Raw genomic sequence first — 25,164 nt, forward strand, 5'->3', positions numbered from 1 at the left:
TCTCCATCCACCCCCTCCAAAGACTCCTCACTATTGCTCATGTACCATTTCATTATATTAAATTTTTTTTTATCATATTAAAATCTTTCTTCTATACCTATGCTTTGTAAGGTTTTTAGTATTAATTAAAACATATAGGGAGCTGAAATTTGGAGGCAGGAAGACCCAAGTTCAAATATGGCCTCAGATACCAGCCATATATACCCTGAATATATATACCCTGAACAAGTTGCTTCACCTCTGTCTGCTGGAGTTTCATCATCTGTAAAATGGGAATAACAATTCTATCTGCCTCCCACAGAGTCTATTCTAGGTCCTCTTTTCTCCCTCTATACTATTTCACTTGGTGATCGTATTAGTTTCCATGGATTCAAATATGAATTTGAATTCTCATGAATCCCTCAGTCTTGCATCTCCAGCTGCTTATAAAACATCTCCACCTGCACATGCTTAAATTCACTATGTCCAAAACTGAACTCATTATTATCTTTACTCCCAAACTCTGCCTATCTTCCAGACTTCTTTATCACTGTATAGGGCTCCATCATTCTCAGTCCTCCTTGGTGTCATCCTCAGTTCCTCATCCCCATATTCAATCTGTTGCCAGAGTCTATTGATTTTACCTTTGTCACATCTTAGCATACTTCCCTTTGACACCAGGCCCATATCTTCTTACACCTAGATTACTGTAATAGCCTGCTGATGGGTCTGCCTCTCTAATATTATCTTTAGGATTTACATAAACTGGGGGCAACTAGGAGGCTCAGTGGATAGAGGTTCTGTGTTTCAGATCTGGCCTCAGATACTTACTAGCTATGTGACCCTGGATAACTCACTTATTCTCCATTGCATAGCCCTACTAATTCCAAGATGGAAGGTAAGGGTTAAAAAAAAAAATTTACATAACCTTCCAAGCATATCTATCTCTTCTAGTCAGTCCATACTCCAATCAGTCATCAAAATGACTTTCTTAAAGTACGGGTTTGAGAGCCAGGCTCAGAGATAGGAGGTTCTGGGTTCAAATTTGGCCTCAGACACTTCCTAGCTGTGTGATCCTGGGCAAGTCACTTAACCTCCATTGCCTAGTCCTTACTGCTCTTCTGCCTTGGAACTAATACACAATATTGATTCTAAGATGGAAGGTAAGGGCTTAAAAAAAAAAAAAGTACAGGTTCAGTCATGTCACCCCACTACTCAACAAACTCTATTGGTTCCCTATCCCTCCGAGATCAAATATAAAGTCCTCTGTTTGGCTTTTAAAACCCCTCGTTATTTAGTGACCTGCCCCTCACCTTTCCAGGCTTTTTACATTTATGTCTTTCCATGAACTCTTCCATTCAACAAGTGATATTGTCCTCCTTGCTCTTCCCCAAACAAGATACTCCATCTCTGGCTCTATATATTTTTCTGGCTGCCCCTAATGCACATAATGTTCTCTCTTCTGGCCTCTTTCTCCTGGCTTTCATGGTCTCCTTCAGTTGCAAGTTAAAATCCCATCTTCTACAGGAAGCCTTTCCCAATCTCTCTAAATTCTAGTGCCTTTCTTCTGTTGATTATTTCCAATTTTTCCCATATATAGTTTGTACATAGCTATTTGCATGTCATCTCTCATTATATTGTGAGTTCTTCAAGGGCATACACATTGCCTTTTGCCTTCTTTGTCTCCCTAGAGCTTAGTACAGTGCCTGGCATATAGCAAGTGCTTAATAAATGTTTACTGAATGACTGAAAATGATAAATTTGTAAAGTGCTTTAAAACCTCAAAGCAAGGTAGCACAATGGATAGAGAGTCAGGCTTGACATCTATAGTCTCAGGTCTTCCCTAGCACTACTAGCATTCTATGTTCAAAGCTTCTTTCTAGCTCTCTAAATCTTTATGAAAGTCCCCCTCCACGTGTGACATTTTATTTCTACTTCACAGGCTTCTTCCCCACACATCCTCTGTACAACTCTCCTAGTACAGAGCCATGCATACTCTATGTAGGCTCCATATTTGTTAGGTTAAAAAAGGAGGGGAAGGATGATGATAAGCTTGAGGAAGTGGGACAAAGGGGGCAATAATTAGACAAATCCAAAGAAAACTGAATAGACATCTTGGTCAATCTATAAGGTCTTTATCAACTGTTTAAAAGACTTTGTAAATATCTCGTTTATTTGAAACATGAGAGGATTTGTATTGGAAAACACCCCTAAATTCCTAGCAGCTTGGCTCTTCCCCTAGTCTCAGTCTGATAAACCTCAAGGATCAGGCTACCCCTATGTTATCACAGGGTCCACTTTCTGATATTGACAGCAATTCCTCTAAGAGAAAAGAGAATAGAAGAGGGGAAAGGGATAGGGAAAGGAAGGGGGGCCGGGAAAGAGAAGCCAGAGAGAAAGGAGAGATGATGAAGAGTTGAGGAAAAAGAAATGGAAGAGTTTAAAAAGTAAGAGTAAAAGGGGAGAGAGGAGAGGAAAATCTGGGAAAGAGAAGCCAGAGAGAAAGGAGAGAAGAGATGATGAAGAGTAGAGGAAAAGGAAATGGAAGAGAAAAAGTAAAAGAGTAAAAGAGGGAGAGGGAAAAGGGAAAGAAGAAAAAATGGGACAATAGGAGAGGCAGAGAAAAAGGACTTTCCTTTAAAGGTAAAATGGGCTGCTCTGGAGACTTACTCACCAGACTCAGCTCAGCTTGAGAAGCACACACCCAGCCCCTCCCAGGATCCAGTAAGTGAATCGCCTCTATTTCCACACACATCCCTCCCCTGCCCCAACTCCCCCACTACCCACGTGTGCTCTCACACGCACCAGCATAGCATGGGCCTTTTACTCTGCTTGCCTGCCTGCCACCAAGTTCTGCTCTTCTAGCCCCAAAGGTTTCCTTTCTTTTGTGTGACTTTTGAATCTCTGGAAATAGATGCGGGTTCAAGCCAGGGATAAATTGAGCTCTTCCAAGACAAAGCACCCTGTGTAAGGCCAGCAAGGAGGAATGTTAGGAAGTTTCTGCATCTCAGCCTGCGCTTTCCTAGGGATCTCAAAGGGCTGCCTGACTCCTCTCAACACATCCCTCCCACCATCCCCCAAGTCACAGGGGCAGCACAGTGTTAAGAGTTTACAGGGAGGAAGAGAGGTTGACCTAGAATGATTCTATAAGAAGGCAGGATGATACTACCAGGGAAAGAGGTCTGTGGTCCTGTCTGTCACTAATTCATTTTTGTTTGTTGTAGACCTAGAACAAACTTTTTTTGAGCTAGAAAAAGTAATCTCACAATGAACTTGTTTCCTTCCTCTGAAAAATAAAGAGATTCACTCCTTGTTCTGGAAAATTCACAAACCAATTGTCCCCAAGAAATGTGATGGATGGAGGAGTGTCCTGACTTATTTGGTACATAATTTGTGTTTATTCATTTGTATATGCATGTTGCTCACCCCACATCTAGATAGCCTACATCGGCAGCTGTCTCTGGAGGCGTAGAGACATTTTAGACTTTGTTGTCTCCCATCCCCACCTATCCACAAAGCTGGGACAAATTGGGTACTTAACAATCACTTGTTGATTCAATTTGGATTGAATTTGGAAAAGCAATGTATAAGAAAGCTGCATCCAAAAGCAAGGTATTATTTTAAAGGCAAGCCACTTCTCACTGGACTTCAGTTTCCTCTGTTTATTAAATGGAGAGAATTATCAAGCAAGCATTAGAAGATATATCAGGGGCATCCAAACTTTTCATTTTACAGTTGAGGAAACTGAGGCCCAAGTTTTAGTGACTTACCCAAGGTCACCCAGGTAGTAGGCACAAGTACTGAGGTTTGAATCCAGGTCCTCTAACTCGAGCCATCTCTCTTTCCCTGAAGTCCTTGCTTTCAAGGTTCCGTGATTCGAAAATATGGAATGTCCTTAGGGTTATCCTAGGGGTACTGCAAGGCTGCCTCCAAGGTCTGCCTCAGTTCTTCGAGGACATCCCCGACCCCTTCAGATTCTTTTTGGTGCCTCCACATGCCTCATGCTTCCTTGCTGTGCTAGAGCTATACCTGAATAGTTAAAACCTAGGGGCAAACAGCCATGCCCCTTCTTGTTTCCGATATCATGCCAGTCCTTCCGTAGGGATGGCTTGGAGGGCTCCCCGTGTGTCTTAGGGAACTCTTTCCGCGGGGCTTAGAAAAGAAGCAGGACCTCTCTAGGGCACCAAGAAGGGATGGACCCAGAGGCCTTGAGACCAGGGTGTTTTCGCTTCCTACGCAGGAACAGTGGCAGCATCCTAGGGTCCGGCAAATCCGCCTAGATTCCCCCCACCCTCAGCCCAACCCGCCCTCGAGGGGGAGGAGCCTTAGAGCTAGGCCTACTAGTTAAGAGGCCAACACACCCCCAACACACCCCCTGGCTTCCACAGCCAATCAGAGGAAGCGGGTTTCGGCCACACATTGCCTCTATAAACCACAGGCTCTGCATTCCCGGCAAGAGCGAGGGAGTGACGGTACTTGTGAGGCGGACTAAGCTGCCAGGCCCCAGGAGCGCAGCACCGGAGAGAAGAGGGTAAAGGAAAGGAGAAAAGAGAGCTGAGAAAAGAAGAGGAGAAAAGGGCAGAGAGGAAAGAGGAAAAAAAAAAGGAGCGGGGAAAAAAGTATAGAAAAGAATAGGGAGAGGAGCAGAGCGCAGGGGAGCGCAGCGCGCCCCAGCTTCCCGCCCTAGAACTCTGGGGACCCAAGCCCGAGCCGGAGCGCAGACAGCAGTGGCAGCCTAGGTATCTGCGGCGGCGGCGGCGTCGAAAGCGCACTGCCAGAAACATGGAGTCTGGCGGCAAGGTAAGACCCGCAGTTACGTCTAGCCCCCACTGAGAGGCCGAGGACCTTGCCGCCCTCCGTCCCCCGGCTCCCGGCCAGACAAGCAGCATGCTCTGCCGGTGATGCGGAGGGAGGGGCTGAGGCTCCCGGTGGCTTCCGGCCTCGCGGGTTCCGCGCTCGGAGTGTTCAGTAGTCTCCGGGGGCCGCTGAGGGCCCCGGAATGAGCCGGGGGAGAGAGGGGAGGGGGCGCAGGGCCCTGTGCAGCAGGTGGCTGAGTCCCAGCCCAGTGGGATCTGGAGATCCGGGACATCGCCGAGGGGAGCGTGGCGCGATGTCCCCAGCCCCGGCCCAGCCGCGTGGTGTGTGCGTAGAAGGCCCTCCAGGGCTCTTGGCTCCCAATGGGAGCCGGTACTGGGACCCGAATACTCAGGCAGTGTCCTGGGGAGTGAGGACTGGGGTCTGGGGCCCAGGGCTCCCCAAGCTAGAAAGGAGGGTTCGGAGCGCGCGCCTTTCTCGATTACCCCGAGGTGTGGTGCCACTGCCCTGTCCCTGTCTTCCCGGATCGGTTAGGGATCAGCCGCGGGCCGGAATGTTCCTAGGGACGCTGCGTCCCCGGCCCAACCTGGCGGCCGAACTCTCTTCACTCCCGGGAAGCCCCTGGTTTCACCGCCAGGCCTCTGTGGGCACTTTGGAGAGCTGAGGCGGTCCTTCTGGGGTCGAATCCTGGCTCTGCCTTTTTCTTGACTGTATGACCATGAGCAAGTCGCTTCCCTTCGCTGGGCATCCGTTTTCTTCTATATGAAATAAGGGAGCTGGAGCAGATCTCGGGTTCTTTTCCTCTCTCCTGCTGTGTGATCTGCGCAGGGCGCAAGCGCGCCAAGTGAGGGCCGGCGGGTGGGCGAGGGCAGACACTAAACCTTGGAATGGAGGATTTTGTCTCGGAGTTAACCGTGGCAAAGGAAAGAGACCTGGGGCCAAGTCGGGGCTCTGGTGATGTCAGCTGGGCAAACAAGCCCCACGAAAAGGCGTATCTGGCGGGTGGAGATTTACAAACTGATTTTAAGAAACCAAATTACAGTTGTGAAAGGGGAGGGAGCGTGCGTGGGAGTATGAACTAGCAGAGGAACAGGCTCGATCTCTCATTGCCCCCCCCCCCAAGTTTAGTGAGGTGGCGGGAAGCTTGGGGACCCTCTTGGTCAGTGGGGAACAAAAGAGCCCTACGGCGATCCCTAAGCGCGAGGCACTCCCCCATCTCGGACCTCGGTGGTCCAGATTCCTGGCCAGCCAGACCGCAACTCCCTCCCGTCTGGAGTGGGGGTTGGGGGTGGAGGGGGCAGGGCCGCGGTGCCTAAGAGGAAAAGATGCTTTAAGACCCCGGTCCCAGTCTCGCGGGGAAATGACTCTTGTCTAGTGTGACTATGTCTGGGAGGAGGAGGGAGAGGGAGAGGGGGCGGGGGCGGATGGCCGGGCTAAGAGTCGCACGTTCCACACGCACCGAGCCTTCTCACTGGGGCTGGCCTCTCCTTAGTAGAGCCCTCCCGCGGCCCCTTTTCTCCTCCGTCCCTCCCCCAACTCTCCCCCTCCTCCCTCCCCTCTCGAGCTCGGAAGCTGCCGGAAATCGGGGCGAGGGGCTAGAGGGGAGGAGCTTCCCAGAACTTTCTCCGCATTGGCCAGAGAGGCCGAGCCCCTACTCCCATCTCTAGCTCCTGCCCAGAAGCTGAGCGAGAAGGGGGTGGGGAGCCTTTGCAAACCCAGACATTCGCTGGGCTGGGGTGGTACCTCGGGAGAAGGAATCAAGAGTCCAGGGAGGCAGGGACACGCCCCACCTCCCCAACCCTATCCTCCTCTAGCTTCTTGTCTGATGGACTGGAAAGATACAAAAAGGAGAAAGTTGAAGGCTGAGTGAGTTCTAGCTTCCTGGCAAAGGGGAAAGGGGGATGGGAGAACAACCAGCCTCTTATCTCTCTTCCTCTGTCCAAGACCACACCAGATACAGCTCAGCCCAGGTGGGCAGCAGGAGGGGCTTCTGGGGGGCCAAAGTGTCTTGGCTAACCAAGACCAGAATTCTTTCAGATTGAACTCCATCCACCTCCCACCCATCTCAGGGAGAGCACTCCCCACCAACAAGACTGGTTTAGCTTTTCCTAGGGATACCCAGACAAATCTACCCTTTTAGATAATCTCATTACTCTAACTGGTTCATAGACTTCTTCTCCAAATCGTTTCTCCTTCCCATCTCTGTTCAGTGGAAGAGTGGGGGAATATGGCACTAAGAAACCCTCTTAGTAAGGAACAAACTACTATTGGGGCATATCACACCGTTGCTAGTGGAGGGAATTAATTAATATTAACAATAGACCCCAAATTCCGTCTCTGCACCTTACTGACAATATGCCCTTAGGCACAGCCTCTGAGGTTTCCTCATCTGTAAAATGAAGGGAATAGGATCCAGTGCTAGCACTACTTAGCTATCACTGGATCCTTCTTAATATTTTGTGATTTTTTTAACATACTGAAGGAATTACAGGCTCTAGGGAAGGCATGAGGTTGGGATTAGAAACCAAGATCATACTGCAAATTCAGTGCTTTTTCAAGCAGCCTCTTCCTCTAATGCTGCCTCTCTGTACAATGCTCTCTGTCCTCTTTGTGTTTCTGTACACATCAAAGACTGAATAAGATTACAATACCTCTCCCTCAGTCCATAGGCTCTTCAATTTAGGATCAGAAGGAAACTCAAAAAGATCCAATCCCTTCATTTTATAGATGAGGAAACTGAGGCCCTTAAAGAGGCCATGTCACAGTGATTTAAAGTGTCTGGAGCCTTGAAAACTCCAAACAACCCTTTTTCTCACTGTGCCATCCTTTATTTTGCTATGTCTAAACTTAAGGGCTACTTTCAAATCAAGATTCTACAGAAACATCCTACAGAAAGATAAATGTGAAGGAGAAACCACAAGGGATTCAATAAGGTTAAACTATTTACATTTCTTTATCCGGAAAATGATACTTGTAACTCCCAAGAATTTTATCAGTATTAGGGAGTTAGAAGGAATATTACATAGACAGTAGGCATAGGATGTGAGTTGATTATGATGGGACTTTTTTAAAAATTAAGAGGGGAAATTGAGGGAATCACCAAAAGAAAAGACAGAATGGGGAAACTATCTCACAAAAGACTCAAAAGGAAGAGCTTTTACAGTGGAAGATAAGGAGTGGAGATGATAGGCAAGGCTTGAACCTTACTCTCATTAGAAATAACTCAGAGGTAATAATATGCAAACTTATTTGGATATAGAAATCTATCTTACCCAGAGAAGTAAGAGAAAGGAATAAGGGAAGAGCTCTGAAAAGAAAGGGTAGATTAAGAAAGGCACTGGTCAGAAGCAACAGATTTTTGAGGAGGGATGGATAAAAAGAGAGGATAATAAATAAGGGGAAAAGTAGGATGGAGGGACATACATTATAATCATAACTGAATGTGAATGGAATTAACTCACCTATAGATTAAAAACCAGATTCCAACAATATGCTAATAAGAAACACTTGAAACGGGAGACATACTTAGAGTAAAAATAAGAGACCAAAGCAGGGTAGCAAATCATGAGCTCAGAAAAATCAAAAATAGACTTAATTAAAAGAGATAAGCAGGGAAACTACATTTTACTAAATAGTACTACTAACAATGGATATATACATCAAATGACATAGTATCCAAATTCTTAAAGGAAAAGTTAAACGAGTCACAGGAGGAAATAAATAAGATCATAAAACAAAATAAAATGAGAGATTAATAGGATTTTAGAAAAGTTAACTATGATAGATTTCTGGAAAACTGAAAGGGAATAGAAAATAATATACCTTTTTCTCAGCAGTACATGGCACCTATATAAAAGTTGGCCATTAATTAGGACATAAAAATTTCATATCCAAATGCAGAAAAAGTAAAATATTGATGCATCCTTTTCAGGCCATCATGCAATAAAAAATTGCATTTAGTAAAAGGCTTTGGAAACAGAAAAATTCATTAGAAACTAAATAGTCTAAAAACACTAATGAGCGGGTCAAAAAACAAATTGTAGAAACAATATTTCCAAAAGAATGGCAACAATAAGGCAACATACCAAAATTTATGGATTGTTGCAGTACTTGGGAAAATTAATATCTCTAAAAACTTACATCAATAAAATGTAGATTAATGAAAAACTGGAAATCAGACAAAGGAGAGATTAATAAAATTGAAAGTAAGAAAACCATTGTTGAACAAATAAAAGTAGGAGCTAGTTTTATGAAAAAAAAAATAGAAACCATTGGTTAATTTTACTTTAAAAACAAAAGCAAAAAACTTAAGGACTTGTCTAAGAAATTGAAGGGAGCAGATCCAATCCTGATATGGCAGCATCCCCCAGAATCCTCCACTGAACTAAGGGATGAAACCAGGCCTTCTAGACAGTAGGCCCTTAAGAATAAATTTAGGTGCATCCTCATTTAGTAGTTACCAAAAACTTGGGACTCTGAGGAAATGAGCTCTTCTGGTGGTCCCAGGAAAGGGGAGAGATATCTCCTACCTAGGGCTCAGATCATTTAACTAGTCTTCTACCAGAGCTGCTTAGATGGGAATCTGGCTCTATGTGTCCAGAAAAGCCAAGGTCTTCAGTACAGCAGCTTAGTTGGCAGAATCTGTTGGGGGAGGAATATTTATCATAAATATTTTAACTTGAACTGTTAGTACCAGAGAAGTTGGTGCTTAACCCTAAGACAAGAACTCCCTTGTTCTTTCCTGGTATTTGCCCATACTTTGGTTTTCCAGGGAGTAGGAATCAAATTTATCAGTTGTTAGTGGATTCAGGAACTAGGGTTCCTGGCCCTGCCCTCATTCACAGTGACTTTATACCAATTTCCCACTCCTTTCTCCACCTGTAAAGTAAGGGTTGCCCTGTCTCCCTCATCTGGTGGTTCTGGGAATCAAATGATATGATATATATACACATATATTATCCAACAATAAGATTATCAAATGATAATATACATATATAATCTGTTATATAGAAATATTACATATGATTAAAAATTACATGTATAGTTATAATCTGTTATAGAGAAAGAAAGGGCTTTAGAGAGATTATCCTGTCCAAACCCTTCATTTTAGAGAAGGAAATTAACCCAGAGAAGAAATCAAACATTTATTGGGAAAGGGAAGGGAAACCCCAAGATCTTGAATACCTAAAAGACCTGGCATTCTGGGAATTTAGACTGACATAGTAAATTATTTTATGTTCTGCTGGGAAAATTCTCTCCAATTCTGTCCAATTTCCCTGAAAGCCAGTTACATTCTTGCTGATTGCCTTCCTGGACTCTCCGTGCCTGCTCCTGCTCAGGGAGAAAGAGAAGGCTATACTTTAGATCCAGGCTACTCTTTTGACAGCACCAGAAGCTAACTCTGTCCTACCATTTATTCTAATCAATACTTAGAACCTTAAGGTCATAAAAATGCCTTTGCTGGGAGGAACCTTAGAACATACATTGTCAGAGAATACACAGGATTAGGACTGGGAGGGACCTGAGAACACCCAGTGTGAGCCCTGGGGAAAGATCTTATTTAGAATATGGAATGTTAGAGATTCCCCTGAAGAATCTTAGAGCCATTTGGATTCTCTTCCCTTCCCTGATACAGGTTATATCAATGCTTTACTTGGCTTTTCTTTAAGTATATAATGGCTTCAGCAGAGACAAAGGATCTGAGAAACAAAAGGCTGAGAGGACTCTTAAGAACATAGAACATTAAACCCAGGAGGGAAGGACCTTAGAACTTAGAACATCTAGAGTTGTTCTAAGAGACCTCACCACAGAGACTGGTAGACTCCAGAAGGGATCATCCATCTAGTCCAGTTTTTTAGTTTTTAAAGATGGGAAAATTGAGGTCCTGAGGAAAGGCAGTAACTTGGTCAATCAGTAAATGTTTCTTGGGCATCTCTTGAATCCCCCATTTCTTCCCCTTGCTTCCCTCCATCTTCTATTCCCACAAGACTTAGCCTGCCACTACCACTCTCCACACATGCACTGTTCACAGCCTGCTCTCAAAGAAGAGGAAAGAAATGGACCCTGAAACAAAACTTACCCATTTCCAGGCTCAATGTAAAAAATGTGGCATTGTGCCCACCCGTCCAAGTGCCTGCCTGAGACCAGGTTCTGTTTACCCCATGCCCTGGGTCAGCTCCAAATGCTTATTAATCAGATTTAACTGCAGCAGAATCCAGCCTTTCCCAAGACACCACCTGGTCATGAGGCTTGAGCCTAGAGCTTCTCTTGAGTACCAAGAGGCCCCTTCTTGGATGATGGGGGAGAACAGAAGGGAAAGGAGCCAATGAAACTTAACAAGTAGAATCTCCAGTCTTCCTTGGACTCCTGACTTGGCACTGAGCATCTAGAGATGTTCCTGCCTCAATGAAAGCCTTTAACTCCTTACCTCCTATTGCATCTAATAATAGTCGTCTTTGGGGAGTTTTTCTGTTAGCTCTTTTGATCCTTATGGCAATCCTGTGAAGCCCTGGTGAATAAGGAAATTAAGGTAAATGCTAGTCTAATGACTTGCTATTAAATGCCTGAGGCTAAATTTGAACTCAGGATCTTCCTGACTGCAGGACCAGGGTTCATCTCCTACCTCTCCTTTATGAGAATCTATATTTATTGATCTAGGGTATAGAGAAAGGATTCCTCCCAAACCATACTGACCTGGGGCTGTGAAAAAAAGATTCCTATTTATGCAAGCTCATTTTACACAAGAAGATTCCAAAGGAGAGCCCTTTACGCTAACCCTGAAGACAATTCTATATCTTAGTGGCTTCTGAGCCCCAGAGAAAAGTATCTGGAAACAGGGTTTGGCCCAAGGTTCCCTGCCTGCCTGGCTGCCTCCCAGGGACCTGGACACAGGATGAGACCACCACCCTGGAGCAGAGGGAGTCAGTAGGAGCTTACCCTGAAGCCTAACACCAGAATCCAGGAGGAAAAATTCAGGATAAAGAGAACCCAACACCCAGAGGCCACCTTAAGGGCATCCCAAGTATAGGATGTCTGCCCTAAAGGGTCAACTCATGACTCAGGCTTTCTGATAGATTAAATTATGGACTGCTGCCTAAAAAGTATTTAGGCCTGAGAATGAGGAGACCTGGGACCTTTTCTTTCATCTGCCACATGCTTGACCCTTCTCTGGGAGCCTCATTTCTTCATCTGTTAACCAAGTGCCCTTCCAGCTCCATTATGCAATAAAAACATCTTACAAATCCAGGAAGAAAAGAGACAGAGATAGGCTATTTGGACCCTCACCCCCCCCCCCCCCCCACACACACACACATATTTACTAAAAAGCTAATCCCAGATCATCTATCCCTATCTTAGAACTTTTCAAGGCAAGAGCCCGAGGGAGATTGCTCATAAACCTCAGCTCTAGACCCACCAGAATCATGAAAAAGCAGCTTGACCCCAAGGCCCAGAACTAGGGAAAACTGGGAATGGCCAGGTAGAATTAGGGTTAATGTTTATATAGGATTCCTATCTTAAGGAAAACAATGGAGCAAGCTGCTCGTGGAGGAAGGCAGGAACCTTCTCATTATGGAGGTTCCCTTGTAAAAGGGCATCATGCTTCAGATGGGAGTTGGACTAGGAACCCTTTGGAAACCCTTCTAATTTGCAGGATTCTGTGATTCTGTCCTCAGGGAGGGCTTCTTAGAGAAGGAGGGACTATGGGCTTGGCCTTGAACCTGAGATTCCAATCTGGCTACCTCTCAAGGATGGTTCTGTGGAATTGAGGCAGAAATAGGCATGGAAGGCCAGGGCCTGTAATAACTTAGTTTGGCAGTCCTTGAAGTTTTACAGTACAATGTTTTATAGATGAAGAAACTCAGGTTCAGAAATAGAAAAATGATGGGCCCAAGGTCACACAGAACAGAAATAGCCCTCCTGTTAGACCAAACCTTTTCTTTTCTTTTTTTTTTAATCCTTCTGTCTTAGTATTCTAAGAAGAGCTGCATGGGCTGGACAGTCGCGGCACAAGTAGAAAGTGTTTGAGGCCACATTTGAACCCTGGACCTCCTGACTTCAGACCTGGAGCTCTATCCACTTCTGCTACCCTAGCCTGCCCCTTGCAAGACCAAGGCTTGCAGTGATTTTTTTCTACCTCTCCAGATTGCTGCCTTATGTCTGGACCAATGATACTTGCTATACTTAACTCCTCCCCACTTTTCCTGTTCCCCAAAGAGCTGCTCACCAGGGGAGTCCAGGGCAAAATGGGAAACAGTTTGCTTTTCACATATTTCTAGGGATGAACAGACCAGTTCAGTTCCAATCCAGTTCTTATCTCCTTCTTTTCTCTACCCCTCCCTCTGAATGCAGGTTGTTAAGGTTATCAGCCAGAGCTAATAAAATTCAACCCAGCACTCCAAGCTGATAACCTTTCCTGGCAAGTTATCTAGTTTTCCCAGTGACTTGGGGCAAGTCATTTTTCCCCCTAGGCATCAGTTTCCTTATCTGTGAAATGGGCATTAATGCTCCCTGCCCCTGCTTGCCTCAAAGGTTTTTTATCAAAAAACAAGATGTCTGGGAAAATGATTTCTTATTGTTGTCCTCATTTACTTCTGGAGAGTGACACCACCTTGCTTTTCAGTCATTCTCAAATCTGTACTGTTTCAGAACCCCAGAGCCTGTCTTCCCTAATCTGTCAGCTAGTATTTATCTACAATTTCTTTTCTGTAGCCCAGCATCTGTCCTCTGGGAGTTTGGGAGATAAAACCCACATAACATAAGAACAATTACTGGCAGATTGTTTGATACTGATTGCTACTCTGAATTGCTCAGAGGATCAAAGGAGGGCTGGTTGCCCATTTGAGGCCTTTAGGGAGGGTTTCCTGGAGGACTTGGAGCTGAGCTCCAATGGACCTAGAGCAGGAAGGGACATCAGAACATCTAGTCCAGCCCCTTTGTTTTTACAGGTGAGGAGGCTGTCCCAGAAAGACTATCTTGCCAGTGGCTGAGGCTACACAAAGGAAGGAATAGGAACCAAGGTCCACAAAACCAAATCCATGTGAAGTAGGCTATTATCCCCATTTTACAAATAAGGAAATTGAGGTAAACATTAGGTTAGTGACTTGCCCAGGATCACACAGTGATCAAGTGCCCAATGATAAATTTGGGTTCAAGATCTTACTGATTCTTGCCTTTAAGTATTCCTTAAAAGGGAGGAATTCAGGACCTGGAATGGAAGTTTTCCCAGGTGGCACAGATATTTGGAGTCAGGGTATGTGTGGATTCATAATCTGTCCCTCCTCCATGGACCCCAGTTTCCTCATCTGCAAAATCCTGGCTAAAAAAACCTATGATCCCTCTCTTTGAGGATTTAAGAAACAAGAGAGGCATTGTGGTATGATAGAGAAGATGTTGACCCTTAATGAAAAAGCTTCTAAGGGCCTCAGTTTCCTCATCTGTAAAAAGGGAACCCTTCCTAAAAGGGTATTATCCCTCTTTTACAAATGAGGAAACCCACAGCTCAGAAAAAGTGAGTATTAGTTTCAAGGTCCCAAAGGCAGTCAGTATCAAGGGTCTGAATTGGACCTTTCAGAGCACTCAAGTCTAGCACCTTTTCCACTAGTATGTTTCTCTGCCTCAGTAAAAGCTTCTTAGCCCCATTCCACCCCAGCCTAGGAAAAAAGGAAATATTTTTGGCTTTGGGGAAGATTAAAAAAATCCAGCCCCTTTATTTTGTAAAAGTTCATGGGCATGGGCACCTAGCTCAGGGCACAGAGAGCCAGGCCTCAAGACAGCAGGTTGGGTTCAAATTTGGCCTCCCAGATCTGAGCTAGAAACTTGACCCCTGGGCAAGTCACTTAATCCCTCTTGCCTAGCCCTCACCACTCTTCTGCCTTGGAACCAACACCTAGCATTGTAGACAGAAGGTAAGGTTCATGAGGAGTGGCAGGAGAGATTGAACTGACCCAAGCAGATCTCCGCTGCCCTTGTGACTACTACTCAGAGTTAAATGAGAACTGACCTCTCCTCATACTTGACCAGCTTTGTTTTCCATCCCGGAAATACCACTCTGTACTTCTCCAGAAAGATGACAGCCACAGCAATACCCAAGCTCAGGGGGTCCCCATCTCCCTTCTTCCCTCCCACTTGGGTGTTCAACTAAGAACCTCAGCCTTGATCAGGGACCCCAGGGTTGTGGCTTTTAGGGGATTGTGCCCAGGCCTACAAGCCGAGCAGTCTGACAAGGCCCCCACCCTGCTAGTGGCCACCTTTTTTCTAAGAAGCTTACATTCTACTTAGGGGGTTACAATGGAAGCACCCGCATGATTTATTGAGGAAGGCAGAGAAAGAGCCCTGCCGGAGGGGAGGAGAGGGTCAGGAAAGACTTCCTGTAGGAGTGACTCCTGGAATTGAGCCTTGAAGAAAGAGAAGGGCTTTTAAGAGGTGGAGGTGACAGAAGAGTCCCTTCCAGGTTAGGGGGGGAGGGGAGACCAGGGTGTTCACGGGCTTGCAAGTCTGGGGAATGAGGAGTCCTGCGATTTGGCTGGAACAGCAAGTGCATAAAGGAGAATAATGTGAAATTAAAAGTCAAGGCTTTGGCTGGGAGGCCTCTCTCCTTGGAAACGGCCCCGACTGTGTCTGTGTGACTCAGGCAGTGGCCTTACCAGCTTGCTGCTCTCCTGCACAAATGGGGGGAGGTGGGACGTGGGAGGGGGAAGAAACACCCCCTGCCTGCTTGTCTTACCACTCCTTACTCCAGATCTTCACAGAATTAACATCCAGCCGGGCACTTAGCACATTGCCTTGTACACAGGAGGCATTTATGCATGTTCTATGGAAACATGTTTAAGTGGCCCCATATATATGACGGGGAGCATCTCTGGTCTTCCGGTGGTTCAGGGTGGAGAGAGGGAGAAAATTCAGAACCGAAAATAAAAATGAAAAAAAGAAAATAAAAGTCCCACTCCCTTCTCTCTCCCTCTGATTTCCTCCATCTTGTACCTCAGGTAGTGTTTACCCTGTATCCACCACTAAGACTATAAATATGTAAGCAGCAGGCAGTCTGTTCTTTCCCCAAAGGAGCTCTGAATGTGACCCAGAACCTAATGGCTTCTCCGTCTTCTCCCCACAGCAGGTTACGGCCTGCCTCATGCTGGCTGTGGGCAGCGCCGTACTGGGTTCCCTACAGTTTGGCTACAACACTGGAGTCATCAACGCCCCCCAGAAGGTAAGCGCTGTCCCAGCACTGTTGCCCCCAGACCCTCCCCCCAAGCTGTCCTTCCGAAACCCCCAGGATGGGCCAGCTCTCATCTCTCTCCCCCACTTAGTGGCATCCTGAGAGCTCCGGGCCAGATGGAGGAGGTGGCCCGAGGGCGTCCTCAGAGCTGCAGAAGGGAAATGGTCAGTGCCCAGGGCCAGTCTGTGTTGTTTGGAATGTGGGTGCCTACCCAGGCCAACACCCTCTGGGAGGGAGGCAGGTCACAAGCAAAGACTGGGATGCTGAGTCATCTTCCATTAGCAAAGAGGATCTTAACGGGGAGGTGACAGAAAAGAAGTTCAAACTAGTTCACTCAACTTCTATTAAGCACCTGGCACTGCTTGGAACCTGAACCAGCATTTAGGGTAAAACACGGTCTTTGCCATCATGGAGTCTGAGGTCTAGGAAGGGGATTAGCCACACAGACAACTCTAGTAGACAATATCCGACAATAGGGTGTCCCAGGGAAGGGCATTTGGGGGAGGGAGGTCTTTATTGAAAAGAAGGCATCTGACCCAGGCCCCCTCAGTCCAGTGCAGGACCCAAGGCTCAGAGGATCAGGGACTTTCCTAGAGGAAGTGGCATTAGGTTAGGTCAGCTTTAAAGGGACTCTCTGGTATTTCACCAGAGTAACTGGACATTTCAGCCACAAGGAACAGGGGAGTCACGGTGGGTTTGGTGGGTTTGGTTTAGTTAGAATATAAACTGTGCGGGGGCAAAGAAGATGAGTCAGAAAGGAGAGCTGTACCTTCATGGAAGATCTTGAATGCCAGGCAGAGAAGCTGGGATTTTACTGGCTAGGCAATAGGGATGCCCTGAGTTTTTGAGCAGAGGACTGACATGACTAGCTTCAGGGATGTGGAAGATTAGATAGGAGAGGAATGAAGGACAGATTGATCCAGGACAGGGAAAAGTTATTGGGGAGGAATTGTCTTGGACCAGCCTGGGGTGGAGCGGTGGTACATTTTTTTTACTGTGTATTGGCTCCTAGGTGGAAGAGTGGTAAGGGGTGGGCAATGGGGGTCAAGTGACTTGCCCAAGGTCACACAGCTAGGAAGTGTCTGAGGCTGGATTTGACCCTAGGACCTCCCATCTCTAAGGCCTGGTTCTCAATCCACTGAGCTACCCAGCTACCTCCTTAGAGCACATTTCTAGCCTTGCTTGGGGTTAGGAATAGTTTTTCCCTTTTCTGGGAACCCCAGTACTTTCTAGGAGCCTGACTAGTTGGATGGATGCAGGAAGATGACTTATGAAGCTGGGCACCTAAATATCATCCGCAAGAAAAATAACTTTGACTTTATAGTGCTATAAAGTTTAAGTCATAGTCCTTGAAATAAATCTAGGTAGTACAAGTACTTTTTGGTCTTTTCTTTTATAGAAAAGAAAACTGAGACTTAACCAAGTGATTAGGCAATTGTTATTCAACTAATTGTTGGATTGTGACTTCAGATTTGGTTAGATTTCTGCTCCTCCACCCTTTTCTCTAGATCCTCCACCTTTTTCTCTAGAAGTGTGTGCCACAGCCCCACTGATCTGGAGCCTGGCTGAAAATCAGGAAGTAATCCCATCTAGCATCTGTTATTTGCTGAAACCTTTCCAGGGTTGTCTGTGTGTCTCCCACCTCTGTCCCAGAACAATTTGAACTATAGGACTTAACCTTTCTTTTCAGACATGGGCGTTGCCTCAAAGGCAAACTTTAGAACAGCCATAATTGGCACTCATAACAACCTTGGAGGTTCAGTGATTTGGCTCATAATCACATGCCAAATTAAGAGTAAGAGATAGGATTTGCACTCAGGTCTTCCTGATTCCCAAGTCTCTAGTATCCAGGTTGGGGGGTGGGAATCACTGCAAAGTGAATATTTAAGATAGTTATCAGTAGCCCACATCCCCAATACAACTAGAAATCTGAGTTCAAATCCCACTTTGGACATTTACTAGGTTTTTTTTGTTTTTTGTTTTTTGTTGTTTTTTTTTTTTTGACTCAGGCCAAATAACCTAGGACAGCTAGGTGGCACAGTGAGCAGAAAGCACTGGAGCTAGAGGCAGGAAGACCTACATCAAATCCAGCTATGAGACCCTGGGCAAGTCATGTAATTCTGTTTGCCTCGGTTTCTCATCTGTAAAAAAACATGAACTAGAGGAGAAAATGGCAAACTGCTTGCCAAGAAAACCTCAAAATGGAGTCAGGAAGTGTCAGACTTAGGGACTGAAATGGCTGAGCAACAGCAATGGCCCTAGGCAAGTTATTTAACCTCCTTTGGTTTCTTTATCTATACAATAGAGGGTCTCTCTACTCTAAGGTTCTCTCTACTCTAAAACTATGCCTGTCCCTCAGAACTAGTATCAAAAGGTGATGCAAGGCACAGGCAGGTTTGTCCCCAGCCCAAGCCTCCTGCCCTGCCTGAGCTGACCTTGAACAGAGACTTGCCCTGATTCCTTCAAGGGAACTAATGAAAGGCCAGTGGGAAGGAAGGAAGGAAGGAAGGAAGGAAGGAAGGAAGGAAGGAAGGAAGGACCAGACCCCCCCTTTCTGGCCAGGCCCTCTGAATCTTAGAGCCCAGAGCTCACATCCAGGAAGCTTCAACATTTTCTAAAAGTTCTCTACCTGGCAAACACACCAGTATAGGGTCCACATCCAAGTGGAAACGTTTTAGTAGGCAACTGACCCTGGACTGGAGATGGAGATTCTTGGGTGAAGAGACTGAAGTCAAAAGACTTCACCAGAGAAGATGGCAGTCAGTAGTTGCACATTTAGCAAAGGTCAAGAAGAACAAGGACAGAAAAAAAAGGCCAGTGTTTTGGTAAATAGAAAGTTGTTGGTGACCTTAGAAAGAAGCCAGTGGAGTGGCATGGACAGAAGCCAGATTGTAGAGGAATAAAATGAGATGAATGCTGAGCTCCTCCCAGATTTTATGACCGAGTAGTCAGGACGTGCTGTGGATTGAACACAGGAGTGACTCCTGGGTTAGTCCTGCTCTACTACTAAGTATGTAATCTGGGCAAGTCTTTTTTCCCCATTACCTCCATTTCCTCTCTGTTCAATGAAGAGATCAGGTGAAGATGGGCAGTCTCCAAGACCCGTTTCAGCTCTAAGGGTCAAAAAATCCTGTATTATACATTCAGGCTCAGCCCTCAAGAGACTTCCTTCAGAGGGCAACCACCATATATCTTCCACCTGATCCAGCCCTTTACCCGTTGGAGTATTCAGTCTGACCCCAAAGCTAAAAAAATCTTCCAAGGGCAGGTCTGCCAATTTCTCTGGAGGTGCCCAGAGCAAAGAGCCCAGGACCTGCCTTGCCTCCCTTCTCCCACTCCATTTACCCCCTAGGCTCAAAGGAAGGGGCAAGTAGGGGGCAGCCAGGTGGCTCAGGGCATTGAGAGCCAGGCCCAGAGAAGGGAGGTCAGACACTTCCTAGCTGTGCGGCCCTGGGCAAGTCACTTAATCTTCATTGCCCTTATCATTCTTCTGCCTTGTAACCAACAGACAGTATTGATTTCAAGATGGAAGCTGAGAGACAGAGACAGAATTTTTCTGCATCCCACTCCTATAGGAATGCTTACTGAGGGACTGGGGTTAGCATAGAGATGGTGGCTGTCTTCAAATCCTTGAAGGGCTTTCATCATCCAGAGGAGCGATCTGTATTGGCTGGTTCTCCTTGGCTCCTCCAGAGCTAACTAACAAAAGGAGTAGAAGGTTAAAAGAGGAGAATTTAGGCAAAATTTGGAGAAGGGCCGGTTCAACTCCAAACTGACACTGAAGCCTCAGTTTAGTCATCTGTGAGATTGGACTAACTCCAAATAGTCTCAGCCAATAGCTTCCCCTATCCAAGTGAAGCCAAAGAACCCAAGAGGATTTGCTTCCTTTAGTTGCTGGAGACTGGAGTCCAAGGAGCGAGATTCAGATCTTACCTCTACCTTGTATGATCTTGGGTAAATCCCTTAATCTCCATGGGGCTTATTTTCCTTTCCTGTGAAAACAAAACAAAAGGGGTTGAAGTAGATGGCCTCAACCTCTTCCACCTTGATCTAGGATTTTAAATCTTTGCTAAGACAGCTAAGTGACTTCGATGCCAGGCCTGGGGAAGATTCACTTCACCAGCCTCAAGACACTTACCAGCTGTGTGACCCTGGACAAGTCATTTAACTTTCTTTGCCTTAGTATCCTCAACTACAAAATGAGCTGGAAAAGGAAATGGCAAACCACTCCAGTATCTTTGCCAAGAAAACCCCAAATGAGGTCACAGTCAGACAGGACTGAACAACACCACTTGCTCTCTGTCCCTTAAACTTCTAGGGATGGACGGTTCCTCTGATCCCAGTTATTTAGTCAGATATGGCTCAGCTAGACTTGTTTATCTGACTTCCAAGGCCATTATGGATTAGGGAAAATTTTAGTCTTTGAGCCTAACCCTGTGAGAGGCAGTTAGTATCAGAGGAAGAAAGGAGAGTGACGTATAACAGTTGAAGGAATTGCATGAGGGGATCCCTAAAGCTTCTGGGACTATTTGGTGTGTAGGGGCAAAAACAGCCTCAGGAGCATGCCTACATTCCCTTTGAAAAGGGAAGTTTGCTTCTAATTCACTTCTAAATTTAATCCATGTTAGCATTTCCCCATCACTTTCTACTGAACAAAACAAAAAAATCAAACCATGATTTGTAGTCTACATTTCCCTGCCTGCTAGGGTAGGATTAAGCTGGCTCCTGGATACCCAGCCTCTCCAGGCCTTCTGGGATACATTTTACAATGGCTTCCATCCTAAACCATTTTTAAGTTACTTCTATTTAACAAACTAAACAGCTCTCTGGGAACAGCACTTGGGATGATTTCAAGGGATGCTGGGAAGAGGCATCATTGGACTAGGCCTGCCTCTCATCCTCTTGCCTTGACTTATTGGTTGAGATGAAGGAAAAAAACAGGCCAAGAGCTGGGAGCAATCAATGGGTTTAAACTGAAAGGAATAGAATGCTTCTTCCAACTCTGTGAAGCTATCTGAGATCAGAATAGCCAAGAAGGGAGGTGTCCTGGGTTCAAATGTAGTCTGAGACTGACTCTGGCCAAGTAAATTAACTCCCACTGCGGAGCCCTTACCACTCTTCTACCTTGGAACCGATACACACTATCCTAAGATGGAAGGTGGTAAGGGTTGTGAAGATTAAAAATATACAATTAACTATAATATAATAATAGTAATAACTAAAGTAAAAAACTACCTAAACCACCCAGCTCCATCTGCAAAAGAGCCAGAGGGAGGAGCTACAGAACTCATAAAAATAATAATAATGGTGACCAGGCTAGGCGTAGGAGAGATTAAAGGGAATTTTGGGAAATACTAAAAGGAATTCTGGGGGATGTAGTTCAGAATACACAATCTCCATTTATACAGGGTTAAAGAAAAATGCTAATAGTCATAATTGAGAATAAGGAGCAGCTGGGTGGCTCTGGATACAGACAGGCCTGGAGATGGGAGTTCCTGGATTCAAGGCTGACCTCACACATTTCCTAGCTGTGTGTTAATATTAGTTGATTCTCACAACAACTTTGGAAAAAGGTGCTAATTCTACACATTTTATAGAGGCAGTTCAAGAGAGTTGCCCAGGATAAGAGCTAGTGAGTTTCTGAGTTTGGATTGGATGTCATGTCTGTGGGTGATAGGGAGGGCTGACCCTAAGACAGACAGACAGACAGACACACACACACACACACACACACACACACACACACACACAGAGGACAATAATTTAGCAACTCTGTAGAGCTTTTCCTACTCTACTAAACCTCAAGGCTTATCTCCATAGACCCCCCCCCCCCTCATTGTCCTTCACCTTCCCCCTTCTCACCTCACTCCAGACTTCAGATATTGTCTAGATGTTCAGAAATGTTTATACTCCAACTAGTAACTTGCCTTTTTAAGGTTCCCTTCCAGCCCCGAGCTTTGGGAAAGTTCTAGAATGCTCCATGTGGCTTTCTTTGTGTGGAAGAGGACGTTTCAGGAGCCCATCCTTGGCTAGTGATTCCCCTGCCACCGTTGCAGAGTGGCCAGCTTTAATAAGCTCGGGCAACTGAGTCCAGGAAGCCCTGTTAAGCCAAGGAGGCTGCCTTATGAGCTCCTTCTGGGGAGAAGAAATACCCAGAGGATCTTGCTGTTAGAATATTGTTCAACCCTGAAGAGATTTCCAGTTTACTACCCCTCACTGGAGAAACAAGAGGTCATTTGGTGCAGTAGAGGCAGTCTTCGATGTCCCCTCCTCCAAAGGCTCCCAGCACTGCTCCCCTTTGGTCCTCATTCAGTGCCAAGACTGGCAAAAAGAAGTGGGTGGTGCATGTATGAGAGATTTCCTGAACAGGTGAAGAATTGGCGAGCCAGCTCCTAGCCCCAGCCCTGGGAAGGAGCAGGCGCCAGGCCCTGGTTTCCAGCTCCAGCCAGACCAAAGCTAAGAAACCTGCCTTAGTGCTCCCCATGCCTCTCAACTTAGAGCCTCCCTCATCGGATGGATAAGCATTTATTCATTTATCATGCGTACTTACCACCAGATAGATATAACTCTAGCCTGAAGTATCTTACAGGCTTTTTCATTCTCTGGTGCTTTAGCTTCTCTAAGAAGAGAGCCCAAGCCTCTCTACCTTGTTCAAACCCATGAGATCCTGCCTCCCCAACCCTCATCCCAAGTGTGGCAAGGAGGAGAAGGTGGCATTTGTGCCCCCCCCCACCTGCTTATCTAACTCACCTGCTGTCTTTGAATCAATACTAAGTATTATCCATTCCAAAGCAGAAAGAGGTAAGGGCTAGGCAGCTGGGGTGAAGTGACTCGTCCAGGGCCACACAGCTAAGTGCCTGAGGCCAAATCAGAAACCAGGCTCTCCCTTCCCTTCCCTGAGCTACCCAGTGGCCCCCCCCCCTTCACTCTTCAAGTCTGTGCCACTCTCTCCTTTTCCTCAAGCCCTGCCTCTCTGAGCCCCAGGATGGATGGTGTCTGAGTCTGGTCTGTGTGTGCCCTCCTGTACTCAGGACAGAACCAGGCACGAAGCTCCTGCCAAGCTCTTGGTGCTATCCTGGCCTCCTCTCACCTGGCTTGGTGGGGCACCTTGCCGGAGAGGGGCAGAGCTTTCTCTGTTTGCATTTCCTGGAATCCGGTTCTTCCTTGTTCTACACCCACTCCTGTACCTCCCCCTCCCCCAGCGCCAAGCCTTGGAGGAGGCTGGATTGGTGGCATGAGTTGGCACCTCGGAGAAAGAGGAAGGGTTGGTAGCCTCGGCTCCCATATCATAACACTCACACATACTCTCACACACTCATTCACTCTCTCTCCTTTCCCTCCCACCTCTCCCTCCTGGCCTTGGGGGGCCCCATCTGGATGGAAGAACCTGTCTTTCTACATTACCTCTCAGCTGGGCTGGCAAAGCTACCTTCATTGCCAAAGCCCAGGCGCTGGGTGGAGCTAATCTAGGCCAGAGTCTGAGCTATGCCAGCTAAACTAAATACCCAGCCTCGGAGACAGTTCTGGGGGCTTCCTAGGAAGGAAGACTTCCAGGGCCCCCAGCGCTGCTCCCACACCAGACTTTTCATTTCCACCACAGAGGCTCCTCCTCTCCCTAGACTTTCCCTGCTGCCTAAAACTCTGCTGTGGGTCACTTAGTATCAGCCACCTGTAGCTCAGCCTCTGTTCATCATTGATTGACATCCTGATAATAGGATGCCAGCCGTGTGGCTCAGACCCTCAAAAGAGGTCTCTATTTTCTTCACAGGTGATAGAGGAATTTTACAATAGGACCTGGCTGTCTCGATATGATGAACCCATCCCGACCACTACCCTGACCACTTTGTGGTCCCTCTCCGTGGCCATCTTCTCTGTGGGTGGTATGATCGGCTCCTTCTCTGTGGGTCTCTTTGTCAACCGTTTTGGCCGGTAAGAAAATAAATCTATTTAAGCCCTACTCCTTCTATCCCAGGCCTCAGAGAAACCCACATGACTCTAAAAAACCTTTTATGGATGCTTCCCAATGACTACTCCCACTCCATAGAATTTTCCCTTGTGACATAGTAATAGCAGAGGAAAATGATGAATTGGCCACCTCCTACAATGTATTGCTCATTCCCCACCTATATTCCACCATTCCCTCTTCCCAACCCACCCCCATCCACCACGCCTTCCCTTACCCCAACCCCAACATCCACCCCACCAATAACCCAGACCCCCTGGTCTCTTGTCTCCTAGGCGCAACTCCATGCTCATGATGAACAGTCTTGCCTTTCTTGCTTCTGTGCTCATGGGCTTCTCCAAAATGGCCCAGTCCTTTGAGATGCTCATCTTGGGGCGCTTCATTATTGGCTTGTACTGTGGCCTTACCACAGGCTTTGTGCCCATGTATGTCGGGGAGGTGTCCCCCACAGCCCTACGTGGAGCTTTGGGCACCCTTCACCAGCTAGGCATCGTCATCGGCATCCTCATTGCCCAGGTAAGTCCATCTTGGCTGGGGTTACCTCTTTCCTACCCTTCCATCTCTCCTAAGCCCTAGTGCCAGGTAGTTGTTGCTAAAGTCTCATCTGAATCCTTCAGCTCCATTTCAATACTCTTGTCCTCCATGGACTTTAATAACTACGATCCCTTACTCTTAGTAGAGCAGTCCAGACAGGGCTGTAGGGATCCTATAGGCTGGGACTAATCAGTAAGAACTTCTTGAAAGTGCCACTTGGGCTGGGCCTTAAAGCTAAGTACAGATGAAGTTAACAAATGCCCTTCCTCTCTTCCCCTCAATACCCCAAATGCTGTTATTTGGGAGTGGAGGACAGGATTTACCTCCTGTGATCCTGGGGAAGTCACCTCCTCAGACTCTGTTCCTTACCTCTGATAATCCCTTCAAATCTGGATTCTTGTTACTCCTAGGTATTTGGCCTGGACTCCATCATGGGTAATGAAGAACTGTGGCCCCTTCTCTTGGGGTTCATCTTCATCCCATCCGTGATCCAGTGTGCCCTGCTGCCCTTCTGTCCTGAGAGCCCCCGCTTCCTGCTCATCAACCGCAATGAAGAGAATAAGGCCAAGAGTGGTCAGTAGCCATCTGCTATATCTGTCTACTCTCCCAACACACACACACACACACACACACACACACACACACACACACACACACA

The 25,164-nt window shown here is 46.4% G+C and overlaps 1 protein-coding gene across 1 annotated transcript in view; it reads left to right on the plus strand.

Moving 5' to 3' along the window:
• The first annotated feature begins 4,386 nt into the window (after positions 1-4,386).
• SLC2A1 (solute carrier family 2 member 1) overlaps positions 4,387-25,164 on the plus strand; it is a 24,089-nt gene continuing 3,311 nt past the window's right edge. The window contains exons 1-5 of the mRNA XM_044667974.1: positions 4,387-4,779; positions 15,905-16,000; positions 23,778-23,938; positions 24,248-24,488; positions 24,917-25,079. Of these exons, the coding sequence (XP_044523909.1) occupies positions 4,762-4,779; positions 15,905-16,000; positions 23,778-23,938; positions 24,248-24,488; positions 24,917-25,079 (679 nt within the window). The 5' untranslated portion in view covers positions 4,387-4,761. The remainder of the gene's footprint in view (positions 4,780-15,904; positions 16,001-23,777; positions 23,939-24,247; positions 24,489-24,916; positions 25,080-25,164) is intronic.

The sequence above is a fragment of the Gracilinanus agilis genome, chromosome 3, assembly GCF_016433145.1.
Source record: "Gracilinanus agilis isolate LMUSP501 chromosome 3, AgileGrace, whole genome shotgun sequence".
Taxonomy (NCBI): domain Eukaryota; kingdom Metazoa; phylum Chordata; class Mammalia; order Didelphimorphia; family Didelphidae; genus Gracilinanus; species Gracilinanus agilis.